This window comes from Xenopus tropicalis, chromosome 1 (genome assembly GCF_000004195.4).
Source record: "Xenopus tropicalis strain Nigerian chromosome 1, UCB_Xtro_10.0, whole genome shotgun sequence".
NCBI classification, from domain to species: domain Eukaryota; kingdom Metazoa; phylum Chordata; class Amphibia; order Anura; family Pipidae; genus Xenopus; species Xenopus tropicalis.
In genome coordinates, this window is record NC_030677.2 from 30,130,818 (window position 1) to 30,151,407 (window position 20,590).

A 20,590-nucleotide genomic window follows, 5' to 3' on the forward strand; every position below is an offset into this window, starting at 1 on the left:
CAGGCTGAAACACAGAGGAGAAACAGTTAGAGCATTTATCTGCTGCAGGCTGTAACAGAGACAAGTGATAGTTAAAGGACCATTAAACTGGCCAATTATGGTTTTGTAGAACAATAAACTCTCTGTAAGGCTTCTCTAACAAAGTAAAACAAGAGTAAAAAGTCTTACAATCGGGCAAGGGAGGGCACGACTGCACTAGACTCTATGGGTGAGAGGTCAAAGGATGGCAGCTCACAGACATTATATACATGTCTGTGCAAATATATTTAATTAAACATTGACAGCAAATAAAGCAAATGTAAATTCTAATGACAGGATTTGTTTCCCTTTTAACAGGCTCCAAGCTTCAACAAAGGCAAGAGTGTTTAGGCAGACATATGCCTAGACGTTACACTGCCCTGGTGCAAGTTCATATTCCTATGTACAAGAACTAGTCACTGGTTTCAATCCATCATCACACATATCTGTGCTGCAGCCCTGAAGTCTGCAGATATAATTTACTTTGCCTTCTCACCGAGCAGAACATCTGTCTCTAAAGCTACAGCATGGGAGGAAATAAGGAGACTGTCACAGCTGGCACTTGTTATAGAGCTTTGCCCAGCAGGAAACCATTGTTGGTGCATGGAGCAATTTTCTCTCACCGAACTATGTTACTTTTTTTTTTTTTTGTAGGTTTTCCAGTTATTCAGCTTTTTGTTTATAAGCTCTCTAGTGTGGAATTTAAGCAGCTATATGGTTGCTAGGGTAGTGCTTACATTAGCAACCAGTCCAGTTAGAGACTGGAAAATGAATAGGAGAGGGACTGAATAGAAAGTTAAGTAATAAAAAATAATTATAACATTGTAAAATCACAGAGCAATAGTTTTTGACTGCTGAGGTCAGTGACCCCCCCTCTTTAAAAGATGTAGAAGTGGAAGGCAAATAATTTGTTCGGTAAAGTAAATGTGAACCACCCCTTTAAACTAACATATCTATAAATAACCATAAAAATAGATCTTGTACATGTGCCTCCTTCCTCTTAATATATGCAGCCTCTACTCTGCATTAAGTTGTAAGTTAAGTACAATTTTACAGTGTTGCATTACAAAGTTACTCCAACCAGCTTCTAGTACACATTCTGCCCCATGTGTGCCCACAGTTCAATGCCTGATACTGTGTAACTGCCTCTAATAATCTCCATACGTGTGGCACAAGCAAACATGTATGGACAGATTTCCCGAAACTGGTCAGCATAAAAGGGGCAAGGCTGGCCATACACGTGAAAATACACTAGTTTGGGGAGGTCAACAAAAGAGCGTATCTTTCTCTAATATTGCCAGACTGATCTGATCGTTTGGCCCTTGGCCTTAACAACTGGATCACACTGACGGGGTGCAGGCCGTCGGCCTCTGGATCAACTAGCAGTTAGGCAGGTTATATATAGGCATTAAGGCTGAACTTAATGGACGTATCTCTTTTTTCAACCTAACTTACTGTGTTACTATGTATTTTACCCAGTTTCATTTTTACATTGAAATGCTCCTTTAAAGCAGAAAGAAATGTTAAATCAATGCCAATGGCACCCCTAAGCGACTAATTACGTATCACCGTACTTACCTTGTGCTAGTCCAGACTTGGCACACGTGCAGCTCAAGTGTCTTAAGAAAAGTTTGGAACTTGCACATATGCTGACTCTGAATTTGTGTAGGGGAAGCCTGGAAATCCTAAGCAAAATGGCATCTCTACAGGAGAGCAACCTGTCTGGTGTGGCTTTTTAACAAAGAGGATCATTAAAGTAATGTAGGAGGTAAGGTTTGAACTACAGAGCCACTAGTGGGTGCCTTTTATATTGACACCCTATTGTGATTTACCATATCCTTCTGCTTTGAAGTCACATGCAACCTAGGGTTTATAGTGCAAGAATTCAGCTACACAACTGGTTAAAAAACACCATTTTTAAAACCGATGACACCCTTGCAAGAACAATTTAACCCTTTCCCTGCCAAGCACATAGGTACTACGGTGTTTTAAAAAAGGCAGTTTCCTGCCGACACCGTAGTACCTACGTTTTCTTTCCCTAGGCCATTCTCTCTGCATCGGCGGCAAAAGCCGCCGGTGCAGAGAGACAGAAGTGACCCAAACCCCTTCCGCAACGAGCGGAGGGGGTTGGGGGGGATGGTCCTGCGATGCGATTATCGCAGGACCATCCTACAAGCAGCAGATGCGATCGCATCGCATCTGCTGCTTGTACTGCTTCCTGCTTCCCCCCTGAGCCGCCTCCTACTCACTTCCTCCTGACGTCTGCAGCATGGAGGAGCTGGGAACCGATCTGATCTTCAGGACAGGTAAGTGTGACTTTATTTTTGTTTATACACACTTTTACACACACTTACATACATTTATATACATTTACACACACATACAACACAATTTAGCACAGGTTGTTTTTTTTTTTTCCCCCACTTTGCACACTTATATACACTCATATACACTCATATACACTCATATACACTCATATACACTCATATACACACTGTCACACAACTTTTACATGTGCACATGTATACACAAACTCAAAAAAAATTTTAAAAAATTTTAAAAATTTTTTTTCATTTTACTTCTTTTTTTTTTTTCTATTTCCCCCAAAAACTGTTTATTTTGACAGCGTGACTATTGGATCAGATATTCTGACCACTAATTACACTGTCATGTGGCTTATTTTGTTGTTTCACTGATTTGCACATTTTTATCCCTATATTAGTATTCCTGATCTGTTTTAGCATAGCTTTGCCATGTGTAACTTTGGTGTACAAAAATAACTTTACCTATTTTGAATTCATCAGAATGTGTACTTTCCAAAAATATATGGTTTTCTGGGGGTCCCTGTGTAGTTTGGGGGTCTTACTGCATATAATAGGCCGTCAGGGGGCTCTGTGTGCAAAAGCTGAGCTGGCAGGCGAGAAATCCTTATGCGCTATTTTCATTTTGGGGTCAGTACATACCGCAGACTTTGGTATATCTATGCATATTGGGCATCAAACTGTTCAGTAGGCCTCTGGTGTTCCTATTTGGGGTGACTTGCCTTTGTACGCAAGAAATTGTGTGAGATAAATGTGGCAAACTGCAACATTTTTATGCGATTTTCTCAAATGTCATAAAAACCACTAAATTTAGGAAAGCTTTGCAGATGGGTACTTTGGTGTAGAAAGGACTCTTTACCCTTGTTGGATTTGTCAGAATGTGTACTTTCCAAAAATATATGGTTTTCTGGGGGTCCCTGTGTAGTTTGGGGGTCTTACTGCATATAATAGGCTGTCAGGGGGCTCTGTGTGCAAAAGCTGAGCTGGCAGGCGAGAAATCCTTATGCGCTTTTTTCATTTTGGGGTCAGTACATACCGCAGACTTTGGTATATCTATGCATATTGGGCATCAATCTGTTCAGTAGGCCTCTGGTGTTCCTATTTGGGGTGAGCTGCCTTTGTACGCAAGAAATTGTGTGAGATAAATGCGGCAAACTGCAACATTTTTATGCGATTTTCTCAAATGTCATAAAAACCACTAACTTTAGGAAAGCTTTGCAGATGGGTACTTTGGTGTAGAAAGGACTCTTTACCCTTGTTGGATTTGTCAGAATGTGTACTTTCCAAAAATATATGGTTTTCTGGGGGTCCCTGTGTAGTTTGGGGGTCTTACTGCATATAATAGGCTGTCAGGGGGCTCTGTGTGCAAAAGCTGAGCTGGCAGGCGAGAAATCCTTATGCGCTATTTTCATTTTGGGGTCAGTACATACCGCAGACTTTGGTATATCTATGCATATTGGGCATCAAACTGTTCAGTAGGCCTCTGGTGTTCCTATTTGGGGTGTGTTGCCTTTGTACGCAAGAAATTGTGTGAGATAAATGCAGCAAACTGCAATATTTTTATGTGATTTTCTGAAATGTCATAAAAACCACTAGCTTTAGGAAAGCTTTGCAGATTGGTACTTTGGTGTAGAAAGGACTCTTTACCCTTGTTGGATTTGTCAGAATGTGTACTTTCCAAAAATATAGGGATTTTAGGGGTCACCCTACATTTCTGCAGCTTCTACCCCTCATAAAACTGCCATGTGTTTATGAATTAGGTAAAGATAAGCCATGAAATTAGTGTGCACAAGGTATATTTGGGGTTCTCTAAGTGCCATGTGCTTTGATAAACCTATGTACAGTGGGCATCAAACTGTTCAGTACACCTCTGGGGTTCATATTTAGGGTGTTTTATCTTGGTACCTAATGACCTGTAGAAAATGGGATGCTGTATAGTGGAAGTTTTGAGGTGATTTTTGGAAATGCCATAAAAATCATCAAACTTAGGAAAGCTTTATGGCTTGGTACTTTGGAGTAGAAAGACATGAGTACCCATTTTAGATTCGGGGGGATGTGTACTTTCCAAAAATATATGACTTTCTGGGGTGAATGTCCTTTTTACTAGCTTTATCCCACATGTAATGATGTAAATGTTGATTTTGCAGAAGCTGAAATGACAGAAATGACAGTACATATGGGTATATGTTCACATTGGGGCCCCTATATGCCACATACTTAGGTAAACCTATACATATTGGGCATCAAACTGTTCAGTGGACCTCTGGGGTTCATATTTAGGGTGTTTTGTCTTGGTACCTAATGACCTGTAGAAAATAAGATGCTGCATAGTGGAAGTTTTGAGGTGATTTTTGGAAATGCCATAAAAATCGTCAAACTTAGGAAAGCTTTATGGCTTGGTACTGTGGAGTAGAAAGACATGGGTACCCATTTTAGATTCGGGGGGATGTGTACTTTCCAAAAATATATGACTTTCTGGGGTGAATGTACTTTTTACTAGCTTTATCCCACATGTAATGATGTAAATGTTGATTTTGCAGAAGCTGAAATGACAGAAATGACAGTACATATGGGTATATGTTCACATTGGGGCCCCTACATGCCACATACTTAGGTAAACCTATACATATTGGGCATCAAACTGTTCAGTAGACCTCTGGGGTTCATATTTAGGGTGTTTTGTCTTGGTACCTAATGACCTGTAGAAGATAAGATGCTGCATAGTGGAAGTTTTGAGGTGATTTTTGGAAATGCCATAAAAATCGTCAAACTTAGGAAAGCTTTATGGCTTGGTACTGTGGAGTAGAAAGACATGGGTACCCATTTTAGATTCGGGGGAATGTGTACTTTCCAAAAATATATGACTTTCTGGGGTGAATGTACTTTTTACTAGTATTATCCCACATATAATGATGTAAATGTATTGATTTTGCAGAAGCTGAAATGATAGATCATATGGGGGTATATTCTCATTGGGGCCCCTACATGCCACATACTTAGGTAAACCTATACATATTGGGCATCAAACTGTTCAGTGGGCCCCTGGCGTTCATATTTAGGGTGTTTTATCTTGGTACCTAATGCTATGTGGGAGATAAGATGCTGGAAACTGGAAGCTTTGAGTGGATTTTTGGAAATGTTATCAAAATTGCCAACTTTAGGAAAGCTTTGCGGCTTGGTACTGTGGAGTAGAAAGACATGGATACCCATTTTAGATTCGGGGGAATGTGCACTTTCCAAAAATATATGGCTTTCTGGGGTGAATGTACTTTTTACTAGCTTTATCCCACATGTAATGATGTAAATGTTGATTTTGCAGAAGCTGAAATGACAGAAATGACAGTACATATGGGTGTATGTTCACATTGGGGCCCCTACATGCCACATACTTAGCTAAACCTATACATATTGGGCATCAAACTGTTCAGTGGACCCCTGGCATTCATATTTAGGGTGTTTTATTTGGTTACTTTATGACCTGTAGGAGATAAGATACTATAGACTGGAAGCTTTGAAGCGATTTTAAAAAAATTTTCACAAATTTTGATAAAAACCAATTACTTTAGGAAAGCATTGCGACTTGATAGTTTGGAGTAGACAGACAGTTGTGCCCATTCTGGATTCCCCAGAATCTCTTCTTTCTAAAAATGTAAAATTTTTTGGGATAAACTTTCTGTTAGCGGAATTTTTGGCCTTAAAATCTAAAGTATGCAGCTTTCTGGAGCAGTGCTTTGGAAATTTGGTAGTGTACTGCTGGGAGTTTGTGACCTATACAAGTGAGAAATCTCCATAAAACTATATATATTTGGTATTGGCATGTTCAGGAGACATGGGACTTTCCAAATCAGGTGTATTTTCATGCATAAAATATTTTTTGTTTCTGGTATATGTGTTTATATTATGGAAAATATAATTTTTTTTCATTTTTTAGACATTTAGAAGCCTATATCTTGTTACAAAATTGGAATTACCGTATATACTCGAGTATAAGCCGAGTTTTTGAGCACTAAAAATGTGCTCAAAAAGTAAGCCTCGGCTTATACTCGCGCATATACTAGAATATATACGGTAAATCGATGACATGCGCGCTTGAATATGTCACTTGAATATACCGCGGCAGAGGGACTGCTACGCTACGCTAGGAACATGCAGGCACCCCAGAATCAGTTGGTACTTTTCCTCCACTTTAATCTACCGCTGCACTACAGCGAGAGGCAGAGGGACCTAGACGCTACCGGAAAGGAACATGCACCCTAGCTGCCGCCTTCCACTCCATAGTATGTAGCTCGCTGACAGCAAGGGGCCCGGTAATCCAAGTAAGTGAAGCACAGCCGGGCCCTCCATAACGCCCAAAACTCACTGGGCCCGGGAAGGCTATTGCCCCCTTACCAAATGGCGGCCCTGCCCAGTATTTGCTACAGGCAACGGGGGTGTGAATGTTCGTTTAAGCAGAGTAGGGGGAGGGGGTTTGATGCGCTATGGTAACCCTGGTTCTCTGTCAGTCCCCGCAATCTAGCGTTACCATGCACCCCCAGGGAAGCTCCCCTTTATTTTCCCCAGGCCACCAGCGTTCCTGTTACTGTAACCCCCAGTCACAGGCAAGGTGAGTTAATGGCATTCCCAGTGTCTTCCTCTCTGTATTTTTGTGCCAGGAACCCCTCTGCCCTAACAATCATGCCGGGGGCATTGTGTAGCTCTGTACAGTGGGAGCAGCAAGTCTGAGCATTCAGTCCCCTGTATGGAAAGGCAATAATACACAAACTGAAGGGGGGGGGGGGTAGGCTTTATACATAAATGCTAGTGACTCCCAGCACCCTTGGACTGCTGTTAGTGTGGGGATGTGGGAGTAGTAGTTCATTCTCTCACATATAGGTGTGTAGGCACCATCTCAGTGCCTTGTGCCTGAGTCTGAGCTTTCAGCCAGCGCTACACATTAGAACTGCTTTCAGCTAACCTATTGTTTCTCCTACTCCCATGTAACTGGAGGAGTCCCAAGCCGGACTTGGATTTCTTACTATTGAGTGCTATTCTGATACCTACTGGGAGCTGCTATCTTGCTCCATTCCCATTGTTCTGCTGATCGGCTGCTGGGGGTGAGGGGGGGATATCACTCCAACTTGCAGCGCAGCAGTAAAGTGTGCCTGAGTCTGAGCTTTCAGCCAGCGCTACACATTAGAACTGCTTTCAGCTAACCTATTGTTTCTCCTACTCCCATGTAACTGGGGGAGTCGGCTTATACTCGAGTCAATAAGTTTTTCCAGTTTTCTTAGGTAAAATTAGGTACCTCGGCTTATATTCGGATCGGCTTATACTCGAGTATATACGGTACACAAAAATTCTACCATATTTTAAAAGCTTAGGTTGTCCTGAAAAAAACAATATATTGTTTTCCTGGGTAAACTAAAAGTTCCCCCAAGGAAAGGCCCCTAAAGTGAAACAGTGCAAAATGTTCAAAAACTGTCTGGCAGTAGAAGTTCCGCTTTGTTCAAAACGGCTGGCAGTGAAAGGGTTAAAAGGACAAAGCGGTAACAAAACAGGCACAAAGAATCTGACTTACCGTAAATATGTTACAACTAAAATGAGCTTTTGTGACTATCTAAACAAGTTATTTACTTACAATCGTTTGAGAGACACAAGACCAAGGAACGCTCCAGGTTCAATAGAACTAATCAGGTTGTTTCGGAGATCCCTGGAAAAAATGAAAATAAAGGAAACTCTTCAGATGAAACTTTCTAAAATATCTTTGACGCCAATTATCTAACTACCCCCTGTACAATAATCTGGGCTGATGTTAACTAAGCATATATGTTCTCCTGAATATTAGGATCCGTTTTCTATGTTAAGATGTATAAACAATTAATCTGTAGGAGTATGTGTATGCCCCGATCTTGACAAATAATCTGCTGCTCCCCAAGAGGCATAGCCCCATTTGCCCTGTTGCCTTATGGCCCAGTGCTAAAGATGACTCTGGGGTGTTTATCCTGTGTTCCACCCTGGGTGAGTGCATGCGCAGTACAGAACTTCTGTAGGGGAAAAGAGGGTTATTTTTTCAGTTAATTGAGTAGTTGTAAGGGATCAAAGACAGTGCAGTGTTGGTCTCCAGCACTGACAGGGACATCATTCAAACAGACATAGTCCAGAAGTGGCTAAGTAAATAAAGGCCATGGAAGTTCCCAATTATGAAGAAAGGCTGGCCTGGCTGGTATGGTTTACATTAGTGAAACGGTGATTAAGGTGGGAATTACAATCATTATGCATAAATACATATAATGGGACTATAGAATAAACGGTCTGATTCTTTATTTAACATTGGTTCTGAAGAAAATAAAATTTCTACAGCAATGCCACAGCTTAGAAGGAAGGAAGTTTCATATAAAGCTGCAAAAAGTGAGTTAGTAGTGGAATTCCCTCCCTGATGTGGGGGTACTGACAGATACATTGGATAGAGTGGGATTCCTTTCTTCAAGTCAGAAAATACACTGCTACCGATAAGGGCACAACTTGAGAGTGGTCCAATTGCCCTTTTGGAGTCAGAGAGGAATTTTGCCTTCTGAGGTAAATTGGAGACACCATCAAAAGAGATTTGTTCACCTTCCTTTGGATCTTCATGTTCACAAGGATTTAACGCTGACCTGATGGATGGGTCTTTTTAAACCTCAAAATGATGTATGTAATTACATAAGAACATATTGAAGCAGTGCTTTAAGTTTCTTTTTCCTTACAGCAGGGACCCCCAACCTATTTTTACTCATGAGCCACACTCAGATGTAAAGTGTTGGTTGAGCCTGACAAGCATGAAAAAAAATTCCTTTAGTGAAGCCCAATAAGGCTGTGATTGGCTATTTGGTAGCCCCATGTGGGCTGCTAGCCTGCAGGGGGCTCTTCTTGGAGTAAAACTGTCCCTGGGCTTCCAAAATGTGTCTCCAAGCCAGAATTGTAAAAATGGGCACCTACTTTAAGGCCACTGGGAGCAATATCAAAGAAGGGTGGTGATCACTGGCTTAGAGTGATACCAACACATTCCTGTAATTGTTAAGAACATGTCAGTATTAATAGCATTGAACTGAGAGCGGCACAATCCTTCAAAGGCCTGGAATACATATGTAAACTGTACACCAGCCTATCAAAGAACTGAGCTGTCCGCAAAGTGAGTGACAGAACCGGCTTCTCTGTGTTCAGGTAACTTAAGCCTGAAGTGTTGAGAGGAGTAAGTACTTCTTTGCTGGGGGGGGGGGGAATTTGGGGTACTTTTGGGACAGAAATAGAAAACTGCTAGCAATGTATCGAAACCACTTTAAAAATACATTTTTCAGTAATGGATTTTGTTTTTTTTACAGTTGCCCTTTAACCCCATACAAGTGACATTTCTGTTGAATGTGAAAGTGCCATTTCCCTACTGTTAAGGGGGTGACCTCTTGTACTATGTACATTCCTGGGATTAAAAATAACACTACTAAATTCTTTATACTGACCTCTAAAATATTTGCCAAGCATTCTGCTTTGCCAATGAGCCTGCTAGAGCTAATTATATACATCTAATTCTGACAGCCATTCTTAAAGGAATATGATTACTTTTATCACTGGTTATAAAAGTAATCATATTCCTTTACTTTATCACTGGTTACTTATTTTTGGCCTGTGGGCTGACTCGGTATGGAGTTTGACATGTGCCAGTTGTGGCCAAAATAACTGTCCCACTACATAGAAACAGGTGGATAGCCTTGGAACAGATTGCCTATGTAAATGTTCTGTTAAAGGAAAAGTAACACTAAAAATTTTTAACTAAAACAATTTATTCTACCCTCCCCCAATAATTGCCCTATCCCGAAAACCATTTGTTATTTTGAATGCTTTAGTAGAAAATACCTGTATAAAACTTGGCTTCCTGTCATTTGAACAAAGGCGATACGGCAATGTCGGGGAAAGTATCAGGAGATGCATCAACTATGCGGCGATCGATTGATTGAGCCTAGCCTGACTTCTGTAAGGATACTTTCCCCGGCATCGCCGTATCGCCTTTGTTCAAATGACAGGAAGCCAAGTTTTATACAGGTATTTTCTACTAAAGCATTCAAAATAACAAATGGTTTTCAGGATAGGGCAATTATTGGGGGAGGGTAGAATAGATTTTTTAGTTAAAAATTTTTCGTGTTACTTTTCCTTTAAGATATACCGAGTAGTCCCTGGTACCCTCCATGTTGGTACTTCTGCACTATGAACAAGAGACAGTATTCTTATATTTAATTCCTGGAGACAGCTACTTGCCATATACTTATTGAGTTGGTCCCTGGCCCTTTGAAAGTGAAGTGTAGCTGAAAGTCAATTAGGGTCCAAAATGTTAAGTCTTGGAGTAACAGGAAATGTGCACTCCAATAAACAGCCAATGCACTTAAACAGCTGTTTGAGTATCAATGGAGACTACACAAATTGTATATTGTTTCCCAAATGTACTGCTTTAAATTAACCCATAAAAAGCCTCATATGCCATTTATTGTCCAATTTCCATATTGCTTCTCATTTAAAATAAAGCATTATAAAACCTTCACTGGCTGATAGACTACCTCAAGAACTGGCCCAAGAAATAAGAACGCCACACTACCCGTGTACAATTGAGCTGTATAGGCAAACCGGATAAAACACCGTCATTACATTCCTTTTTAGGGTTAACCCTACTAGCCCAGGGTTAGTGTTAGTCCTGCTTACAGTTACAACCTGGCCAAAATCCAGATTTCAATGACAACAATTAAAACAATGCTGACAGTAGCTAACATTAATCAAGTAAAAAGACAGTTAATTTCTTAATATACTATAATAATCCTATTTCTTAAAAACATATACAACCTCGTTTTCAAAAAAGTGTAATTTGTAAATAGAAAATAGGATGATCTGCAAATGATTTAAACCCTATACTTAATTGCAAATGATACAAAGATAACATATCAGATATTGAAACTGAGGAATACAGTTTTTCTGAAAAATGAAAAACTTGCCTGATACAGGATTTCAGCTACTCATAAGTTTGGGGTCTCCTTTGCTGTATTTTTGATTTCATAATGAGCCAAATGTTTTAAATGGGTGAAAAGTCTGGTCTGCTGGTAGGGGGCCAGTTTAGCACCCGGTCCCTTTAACTATAAATCCATGCAGGATGCGCTTTGGTGCTAAAATAAACAAGGCCTTTCCTGAAAAAGACATTGGCTGGATGGCGGAATATGTTTCTCCAAAACAGCATTTAAGATGCCTTCCCAGATATGCAAGCTCCACAAGTTGTGTGTGCGAATGTGTGCTGATAACAAGCTGAATGGTCCTTCCCTTTAGCCTGGAGGGCACAGCATCCATGAGGTTTTGAGAAGTGTGCCTAAATCCATGCAGTTATTTTTACTACAGAATCGTGTTTTAAATGCAGCGCCATCTGAGGACCTGAAGATCACAGCCATTCAATGATGCCTTTTTGACCTTGTCCGCGTACAGAGATTTTTCTTAATTCTCTCAACCTTAATCATATCATGTATTTATTATGTAATTTGTTGCAATTCTATGTTGACAAACACTATTCATATATCGCTGCAATATCTGCCCACACAGTGTCACAGAGTGGGGTACCCCATTACAGCTTTACTTCTAAGAGACCTAGCCCCTCTGGGATTGACTTTTTAGCATTATAGAACTTTTCCAGTCATTTGTTGCCCCTGCCCAACATGTTGCTGGCATTAAATTTCAAGTATAAAGCATATATTTTTCAGAAAACAATAAATCTCACTTTAACATCCCATATGTTGTCTTTGTACTGTTTGCAATTAAATATAGTGTTTATATGGCTTGCAAATCATCACATTCTCTTTTTTTATTTACATTAAACTATGTCCTAACACTACTGAAACCTGGGTTGCACTTGTTTACATCCTTTCGGGATTTATTTATCAAGCTCTTGCGAGTAAGGCCCTCTAAACCTATTTTCTATTCAGTAACTCCTGTTCATTGCAATTTAATGCAAAGCGCTGTGTAACTTGCTGGCACTATATAAAGAAATAATGATTGAAAATTACACATACAACAGTGCTACTTACAGTCTTTCAAGGAAGCTTAGACCTTCAAAGGAACCGTTGTTTAATTCATTAATCTTATTATTGTTGAGAATTCTGCAAAAACAAAAAGTCGCCATGAACAAAATGCCTTGGAAGAGATCATCATGTATATGTACACATTGGGAAAGCACAGATACAAAGAAAACAAAGATAAATACATTTGTGAAGGTTATTTGTTGAGAGGCCGGAGGAAACTGCTGCTCTGCTTCGATTACTAGGAATATAAACTTTAACAAAATTGTTCAACAGTTTTACATCGCGTGATTTACCCCTGTAGTGACTATATACCATATCCTGTTTGCCTTTAAGGAGACATTGTTATTTCTTGTGGGGGGAAAAGAAAACACTGTAAGCAGAGCTAATGACTAGCACTGGGTGGCCTTTGCAGCCATGTGGCACCCCACACAGCTGCTAGTGAGTACACACAGTGTCCCACGCTGCTCTTTAAACTCATGTACTTAGTAAGGAACATGTTGGCTTTTATAATGATGTTAAGAGAAGCCAACGGCCTTACTAGCATCATGTGGGGTTTGAAGCAATGGCACCCTGACATAAAACAGCCTATTAACAATTATTCTAAAAACAAATATTAGTACAGGTATAGGACCCGTTATCCAGAATGCTTGGGACCAAGGGTATTCCGGATAAGGGGTCTTTCCGTAATTTGGATCTCCGTACCTTAAGTCTACTAAAAAAAATCAATAAAACATTAAACCCAATAGGATTGTTTTGCATCCAATAAGGATTATTTATAATTAAGTTGGGATTAATTACAAGGTACTGTTTTATTACTACAAAGAAAAAGCAAATCCGCTTTAAAATTCTGAATTATTTGATTAAAATGGAGTCTATGGGAGACGGGCTTTCCGTAATCCGGAGCTTTCTGGATAATGGGTTTCCGGATAAGGGATCCCATACCTTTATAACTATTATTTACATGGCATTAGACCTTGCAGGACATGGGGGCTCCCAGGCTGCCCAATGGCACCATAGTAATGGCAGCTTGCATTTTCAAGCATTTACTGCCTGTGCAGAAAGGCTCAACATTTCCTATGACCCAAAGTGGGTATCAGCACTTTGATCGCTGCCAAAAGTAGCAACGTTTAAAACACGGCTTGTCCCACAGCCCTAAAAAAGATAAAGAGAGGAATGTGTCCTTATGTGCGATATCCCCATTGGACTTTGGAGCTTACACACATATTGCTGCATAAGCTTAAAAGCACAATCTCTGAAATAAAACAAGGTTAAAATGCAGCAAACAGTAATAAGCTGAATTTTAAATTAGCAAAGTCATTAAAAGCACAATAAAAGAAAGACAAAGACTTATGTACTGCTAAGAAAGGATCATTTTTGCCAGGCCATAATAATAAATGCATCCAACTTTATTTCACTCAGTTAATCTAGCCCAGCAATTCATTCTGCTCTCCTTAGTACTATGTTATTACACAGAGCAAAGGTTACAATTCCAGTCAGCAGCATTTAAAGGGTTTATTCACATTTAAAATAACTTTTAGTTGAGAGTGATAGAGACATTTGCAATTGGTCTTCATTTTATTTGCAGTTTTAAATTGTTTAGCTCTTTGTTCAGCAGCTATCTGTTTGTAATTTTAGCAGCTATCTGGTTGCTAGGGTTTGAAAGAGAGACGGGAATATGAATAGAGAAGGGACTTTATGTTGATCGCTACATCACTAGCGGGTATCTATTACTTTATTGTGCCAGTAACTAACCTCTAAAGCTGCACTCCCAAGCAACTTCAATCAGAGCAGCTGCTCCTTTAAGAGGGCATTTGAGGGTAGGTGACAGTGATAATACACAGACACTACAGAGTGCTGTTTTTAACTCATAAATGACTGGAATGCATTGTCGGCAATCTCACTTCCTGTTATAAAAGCTACACCTGTTAGGGGGTTACAAATTAACAGTTAAGTGCCATTTGATAAATGTGTGGCTATTAGTCAGAAGAATGGATTTTTCCCTATTAAGCACCTGGAAACAAGTAGCTCTTACTGAGCTTGGCCAGCTTTATACTGAGGGGCTGCCAACTAGGTCACATTTTAGTTTGCTATAAAATGGTCTGTTTTTTTTATCAGATTTTCAACGAAGCTTCATTTTTAAAATTTTCTGAATTATTTGCCACCCTATTCTGACTTTTTTTCAGCTCTAAAATGGTGGTAACTCACAGCCAAAACGCACACACTTGTTTCCAATATACACCTTATTAAATGTATAAGGATACCGATGCCCAGGATGACTGGGCAGACTCTGGACGCTAAGTTACTAATGAATACAGTTATTTTTCAGCCATTACTATAAACTTGCAGTAGGAATGAATGGAACACAAACCATCTGAGTAAAAACTACACCTGTAGATTTCCATTCTTGTAAATGTCAATGCTCTGCATATAATTATAAAAAAATATTTTGCTAAATGTTAGACGTAGCACAAAGATCTCAAAATAACTTGTAGAACCATGTAAAAAGAAACATTTCTTTTCAGAGTAAGTATGCATAGTGTGTGTGTTGGAGCTGTATGAATTCAACAAACGTACAGCAGGGAAAATAAGTATTGAACACGTCAACGTTTTTCTCAGTAAATATATTTCTAATGGGGATGTTGACATGAAATTTACACCAGATGTTGCAACAACCCAAATAATCCACACAAAAAATAATACACAACAAAACAAATAAGTCTTTAAATTAAGTTATGTGTAATAAAGTGGAATGACACAGGGTATAATAAGCACTGAACACATGAAGACAAAAAGAGGTGTTAAAAAGGCATGGAAAGCCAAGAAACCTGCAGAAATCTGTCAGTATTTAGAAAGCAATCCTGCCCCCTATCAGTGCAAATTAAGTCCTAATTGATGGCCTATAAAAAGGTTTCTCATTACCAAGGTATCACACAAGCATCTCCTCCTAAGTGCTCTCTCAAGACTTTCGCAACCTTATTGTTGCAAAGCATACTGATGGCATTGGTTACAGGCGTATTTCTAAGCTCTTGAATGTTCCAGAGTAAGCACCGTTGGGACCATAATTCGCAAGTGAAAGAACATCATTTCACCCTAAACCAGCCATGACCAGATGCTCCTCGCAAGATTTCTGACAGAGGAGTCAAAAGAATAATCAGAAGGGTTGTCCAGGAGCCAAGGATCACTCGCGGAGAGCTTCAGAAAGACCTTGAATTAGCAAGTAGAGTTGTTTCAAAGAAAACAATAAGTAATGCACTTAATCGACATGGCCACAATGCACGCTCACCGCGCGAGACTTCAATGCTGAAGAAAAAGTATGTTGGACAAGCCAATAAAATTCTGGGAGAATATAGTCAGATGAGACCAAAATGGAACTCTCTGAATGTCACTACACACACCATGTTTGGAGGAGAAATGGCACTGCACATCACCCAAAAACACCATATCAGCAGTGAAGTTCAGAGGTGGGAACACCACGGTGGGGGGCTGTTTTTCAGCATATGGTACTGGCAGACTTCATATAATTAAAAAAAGGATGAATGGAGAAATGTATTGGGACATTCTTGATAAGAATCGTGGCTATCTACCAGGATTCTGAAGAAATAACGAGAGTGGATATTTCAGCAAGACAATAAGCCCAAACACACAGCCAAGGGAACTCTCAATTGGTATCAGAGAAGGAAAATAAAGCTGCTAAAATGGCCCAGTCAATCACCTGACTTGAATCCAATTGAAAATCTATGGAAAGAACTGAAGATCAGAGTTTATAGAAGAGGCCCCCGAACCTTCAAGATTTGAAGACAGTTTGTGTGGAAGAATGGGCCAAACCCCACCTGAGCAATGCATGCCACTAGTTTCCCCATACAGGAGGCCCTTGAAGCCGTCATTACCAACAAAGGCTTTTCTACTAAGTATTAAATCCTTTTCAGTAAGCCTGTTCAATACTTTTTCCCTGTATCCTTCCACTGACACATAACTTCATTTATGGGTTTATTTGTTTCAATTTCTTTTTATGTGTCGAGGTTGTTACATTTACTGGTGTAAATTTCATGTCAATAGCCCCATTAGAAATATATTTACTGAGAAAAACTTTGAAGTATTCAATATTTATTTTCTCTGCTGAATGTACAATAAATTTCAAGAGCAAACTTTTATACAGTGAGAAAATCAACAAAGCAGCCAAAGTTCATCCTTAAAGGGGTGGTTCACCTTTACATTCAATTTTATTATGTTGTAGAATGGCCAATTGTAAGCAACTTTTAAACTGGTCTTTTTTTAATTATTTGCCTGCTTTTTCAGACTCTTTCCAGCCTTCAAATGAGGGTCACTGACCCTGGCAGCCAAAAACCTATTGCTCCATGAGGATACAATTTTATTGCTATTGATACTTTTTAATACTTATCTTTCTATTCAGACCCTCTCCTATACATTTTCCAATCTCTCATCATAACTCTACGTTAGCAAGCCTCTGGTTGCTAGCAACCAGATAAAATTCCAAACTGGAAAGTTGCTAAACAAATAGTAAAATAATTAAAAACCACAAATAATAAAAAATGAAAACCAAACACAAATTGTCTCAGAATATCACTCCCTACATCATACTAAAGTTAACTCAAAGGTGAGCCAAAAAACTTCAAAGACCCAATTGCTCTGCCTGCTACTGACTATTTATTATACCTACATCTTACTAAATACATGTCTTATTAAAGGGGTGGTTCACCTTCAGGTTAACTTTCAGATTGTTATAAAATGGCCTATTCCTAGCAACTTTTGAATTGGTCTTCCTTTTTATAGTTTTGAATGATTTGCCTCTCTCTTCTGTCTCTCCTGAATCCCAGATTTCAGTTACTGTTTTATTACTTACTCTTGCCTACTTTCTATTCAGACCCTCCTCTATTTATATTCTTGTCTCTCTTTCAAACCACTTCCTGGTTGCTAAATTGGACCACAGCAACCAGGTAGCTGCTGCTAGCAACTAGAGAGCTGCTGAACAAAAAGTTAAATAATTCAAAACCATAAATAAAAACCAACTGCAAGCTGTCTCAGAACAGCACTTTCTACATCATGCTAAAACTTAATTAAAGGTGAACAACCCTTTCAACACAACATCTACACCATTTGTCGTTAATTGTGTTGTAATGTGCTGATGCTTACCAAAAGTTATGCTACACATTTCCATGTGTATTTACAGACAGAAAAACACAAGAAAGAACAAAGTCTATCCATAACCCAAGTGTAAGAAGGAGCAAAATATCCACGACCAAAGGTGAGTAAGGGAGGCGCCAAAGGGAGATATCTAAATGCTTTAGGAGGTCTGTTCAGTTGCCATTGTTTTATTTGTCTACAACACCCTCTAATACGGCACAGCTTGTAAGTATTCCCCATGACAGGGGCTTCTCATTTTTCTTTCAATAGTGATACCCAAATGATGTTGATGCAACTGACCCCACTTCCCAAGCAGGAGCAGGAAATCCCACTACTCGGTATAAAGCCTGTATTCATTCGGGTGCTACATTCTGGGTTCTTCTGTACTTGGCACTTTGTATGGCTAATTGGTACAAAGCACCTTACTGTCCTCTGCACTTTACTAGTTCAAGAGGGTATGTGCCATAGTGCCTTCTGTCTGTGCTACAGCATACATGAGCTTGGTCCCTGTGCCGCAGAGTGGAAAAACCAAGGGAAGCTGCAATCAAGATTTTGCACATTTACAACTATAATAGCCACTAGTGAGTGCTTGATAGTAATGTTCCATCACTGACTGAGGAAGACTACTATCATGAACTCACTAGTAAGAGAGGTACTTACAGGTGCCAACAGGTCCCCATTGTGTCAAATGTTCCTTCTAAGCAAAGGGATGTCCCATTTGAAGAACTAACTTAAAACATTAGACATAAACAACCAATGTCTGTAGACCACCCCCCCCCCCCTTACAATACCCATCCCTGAGTTGGTGGTACCCTTAATCATTGCTATACTGGGGCCCATAGGTTTAATCCCACTGCTGGCTCCAGCCCCCTGGCCGTATCCCTGTATACCCTTCCAAGGGAGTCAGATACACAATCACCAAACCCTGCTGGCTCTAGCCCCCTGGCCAAACATCCCTGTATACCCTTCCAAGGGAGTCAGATACACAAACACCAAACCCTGCTGGCTCCAGCCCCCTGGCCAAACATCCCTGTATACCCTTCCAAGGGAGTCAGATACACAAACACCAAATCCTGCTGGCTCTAGCCCCCTGGCCAAACATCCCTGTATACCCTTCCAAGGGAGTCAGATACACAATCACCAAACCCTGCTGGCTCTAGCCCCCTGGCCAAACATCCCTGTATACCCTTCCAAGGGAGTCAGATACACAATCACCAAACCCTGCTGGCTCTAGCCCCCTGGCCAAACATCCCTGTATACCCTTCCAAGGGAGTCAGATACACAAACACCAAACCCTTCCCAAGTGTTGACACTTAGAAAAGCACTTATTTGTCATTGTTTTCTCCCCCTGCCTTAGAGATGTTCAGAAAACCTGGGGTCCCCATCTGGGTTGGGATACTGGGAGTTGTAGTTGAACAACAGCTGGAAGACCCCAGGTTGAGCATATATTTACTGAGCAATAACTAGGGAACTTCAGGGCCAATACTGCCCTTTCCTTAAACCCTTAGCCACAGGGTCACAGCTTGACACATGAAACCATGTGATCCCGTTGTGCGATTCCCTCTGTACTACACATCCCAGCATCCCCAGGCAGCCAGTCCGAATGAGTAATGCAGCTGCTGGAAGGCAGCCCCGCCCCCATAGTAGCCCCCTCAGCTGTTGTACTTACAGGGTGCTGGTCCTGTTGGGTAAGGGCCCCAGGGGAAGGCTCCTGCCGGCCCCCAGCCCGATACACAGAACTTTCCCTGCTTCTGCGGCCGCACTCCTGGCGGCTCCCCGGGGCCTGGCGTCCTGCTTACAGCCGGGGGGCAGAGATACCACCAGGCCGCTCCCTCCGCCTCCTCCTTCCCACTCGGCAGCCAGCAGGATCCCGGCCAACAGGAGCAGCAGCACCGACTCCCGGCTCGCCATCCCCAGGCTTACAGTCCAACAGGCAGGCCGATCTCTCCGTATCCCAGGGTCGGTACGTGTGGGGAGGGGGTGTTTGTAGGACGCTCCCCCTAGCGCCTGTATCGCCACCCAGATACCCGTCTCTCAGTGTGAGGGGCTAGCTTTCCGCCGTGGGGCCTCTATACACAGATATAAGTTGCACTGGCCTCACACACAAGCCTCCTGTCCCGGCATCCTCTCCTCCCCCTGCGTCTCCATGCACAGACATGCTCCCGGGGAGGGGGGAAAGCTGCCGGACACACACAATGGGATCACACGGGGGCTCCGCTCTGTAGGCGGGATCAACGCGGCCCCCCCCCCATTGTGGGAGGATGGCACAGTCCTAGGCCCTTCCCCTGTGTGTGAGAGCGCTCAGACCATTACTGGCAGAGGGGAGTACTTGCTCTGGTACATGTAATACTGGTTTTGTATTTTTAGTCCTGTGAAATTAGTTTGAAACATATGGGATGTTCAGTGATGAATGGCTAATCAGAGTACTATTATATTATTCTTAGTAATATTTATATTAACTGCTTATAGTCATAGGAACAGGGTCCCTGTCAGATATTTTGTGGTTTAATACAAGTTATTTATATAGGGACCCCATGAACACAAGCCTGCAGTACCAAACATATTGTGTGTGTAATATATATAATAATCAGTTCCTATAGGGCGTTCCATTCATTAACAGTTCATTGGGGGTCAGTTCCGCCAGGCTGCTCTGCATTGTGTTTTGCTTGAGTTACAGAAGTTTCTAAGCTGTTTTTAAAGAAGTTATTCAAATTGTGTAAATTGTAAAGGAGACCTATTGTATAAATGGGAAAAACCCTAATTCTGTAGGCAATTACGAATAATATACGGTGCTGGTTTCACTCTAAAAATGGCCCCTTTATTGGAGCTCCCTATACACCCTATCAGTTCGCCCTTCCTGTTTCAATTGAAGGGTGGGCGTGTCCTACAGTCCTTGCCAAAAGCACAGTAGGAGGGGGATAGCCAATCACAGCCCTGCATTCACAAAGCAAAGACAGGCTTCAGTTCCCTATCAGGTCAGCCTAGCTGCCCATTGGCTCCTATCCTACAGTGCAGTGTGCTGAGTGCTGCCTGCCCCCCAGCTCATCCAGA

General features: G+C 41.0%; 2 protein-coding genes across 4 annotated transcripts in view; one reads left to right on the top strand and one right to left on the bottom strand.

Annotated features, from left to right (window-relative positions):
- adgra3 (adhesion G protein-coupled receptor A3) overlaps window positions 1-19,749 on the bottom strand; it is a 39,120-nt gene extending 19,371 nt beyond the window's left edge. Inside the window, exons 1-3 of the mRNA XM_002936716.5 lie at window positions 19,209-19,749; window positions 12,404-12,475; window positions 7,957-8,028 (exon numbers count right to left, since the gene is read on the bottom strand). Of these exons, the coding sequence (XP_002936762.2) occupies window positions 7,957-8,028; window positions 12,404-12,475; window positions 19,209-19,450 (386 nt within the window). The 5' untranslated portion in view covers window positions 19,451-19,749. The remainder of the gene's footprint in view (window positions 1-7,956; window positions 8,029-12,403; window positions 12,476-19,208) is intronic.
- Window positions 17,702-20,590, top strand: part of gba3 (uncharacterized LOC779892) — a 32,631-nt gene continuing 29,742 nt past the window's right edge. Inside the window, exon 1 of one of the 3 annotated variants that reach the window (XM_031901669.1) lies at window positions 17,702-17,764. The gene's annotated coding sequence lies outside the window, so the exon portion shown is untranslated. 3 annotated transcript variants of the gene reach the window in all.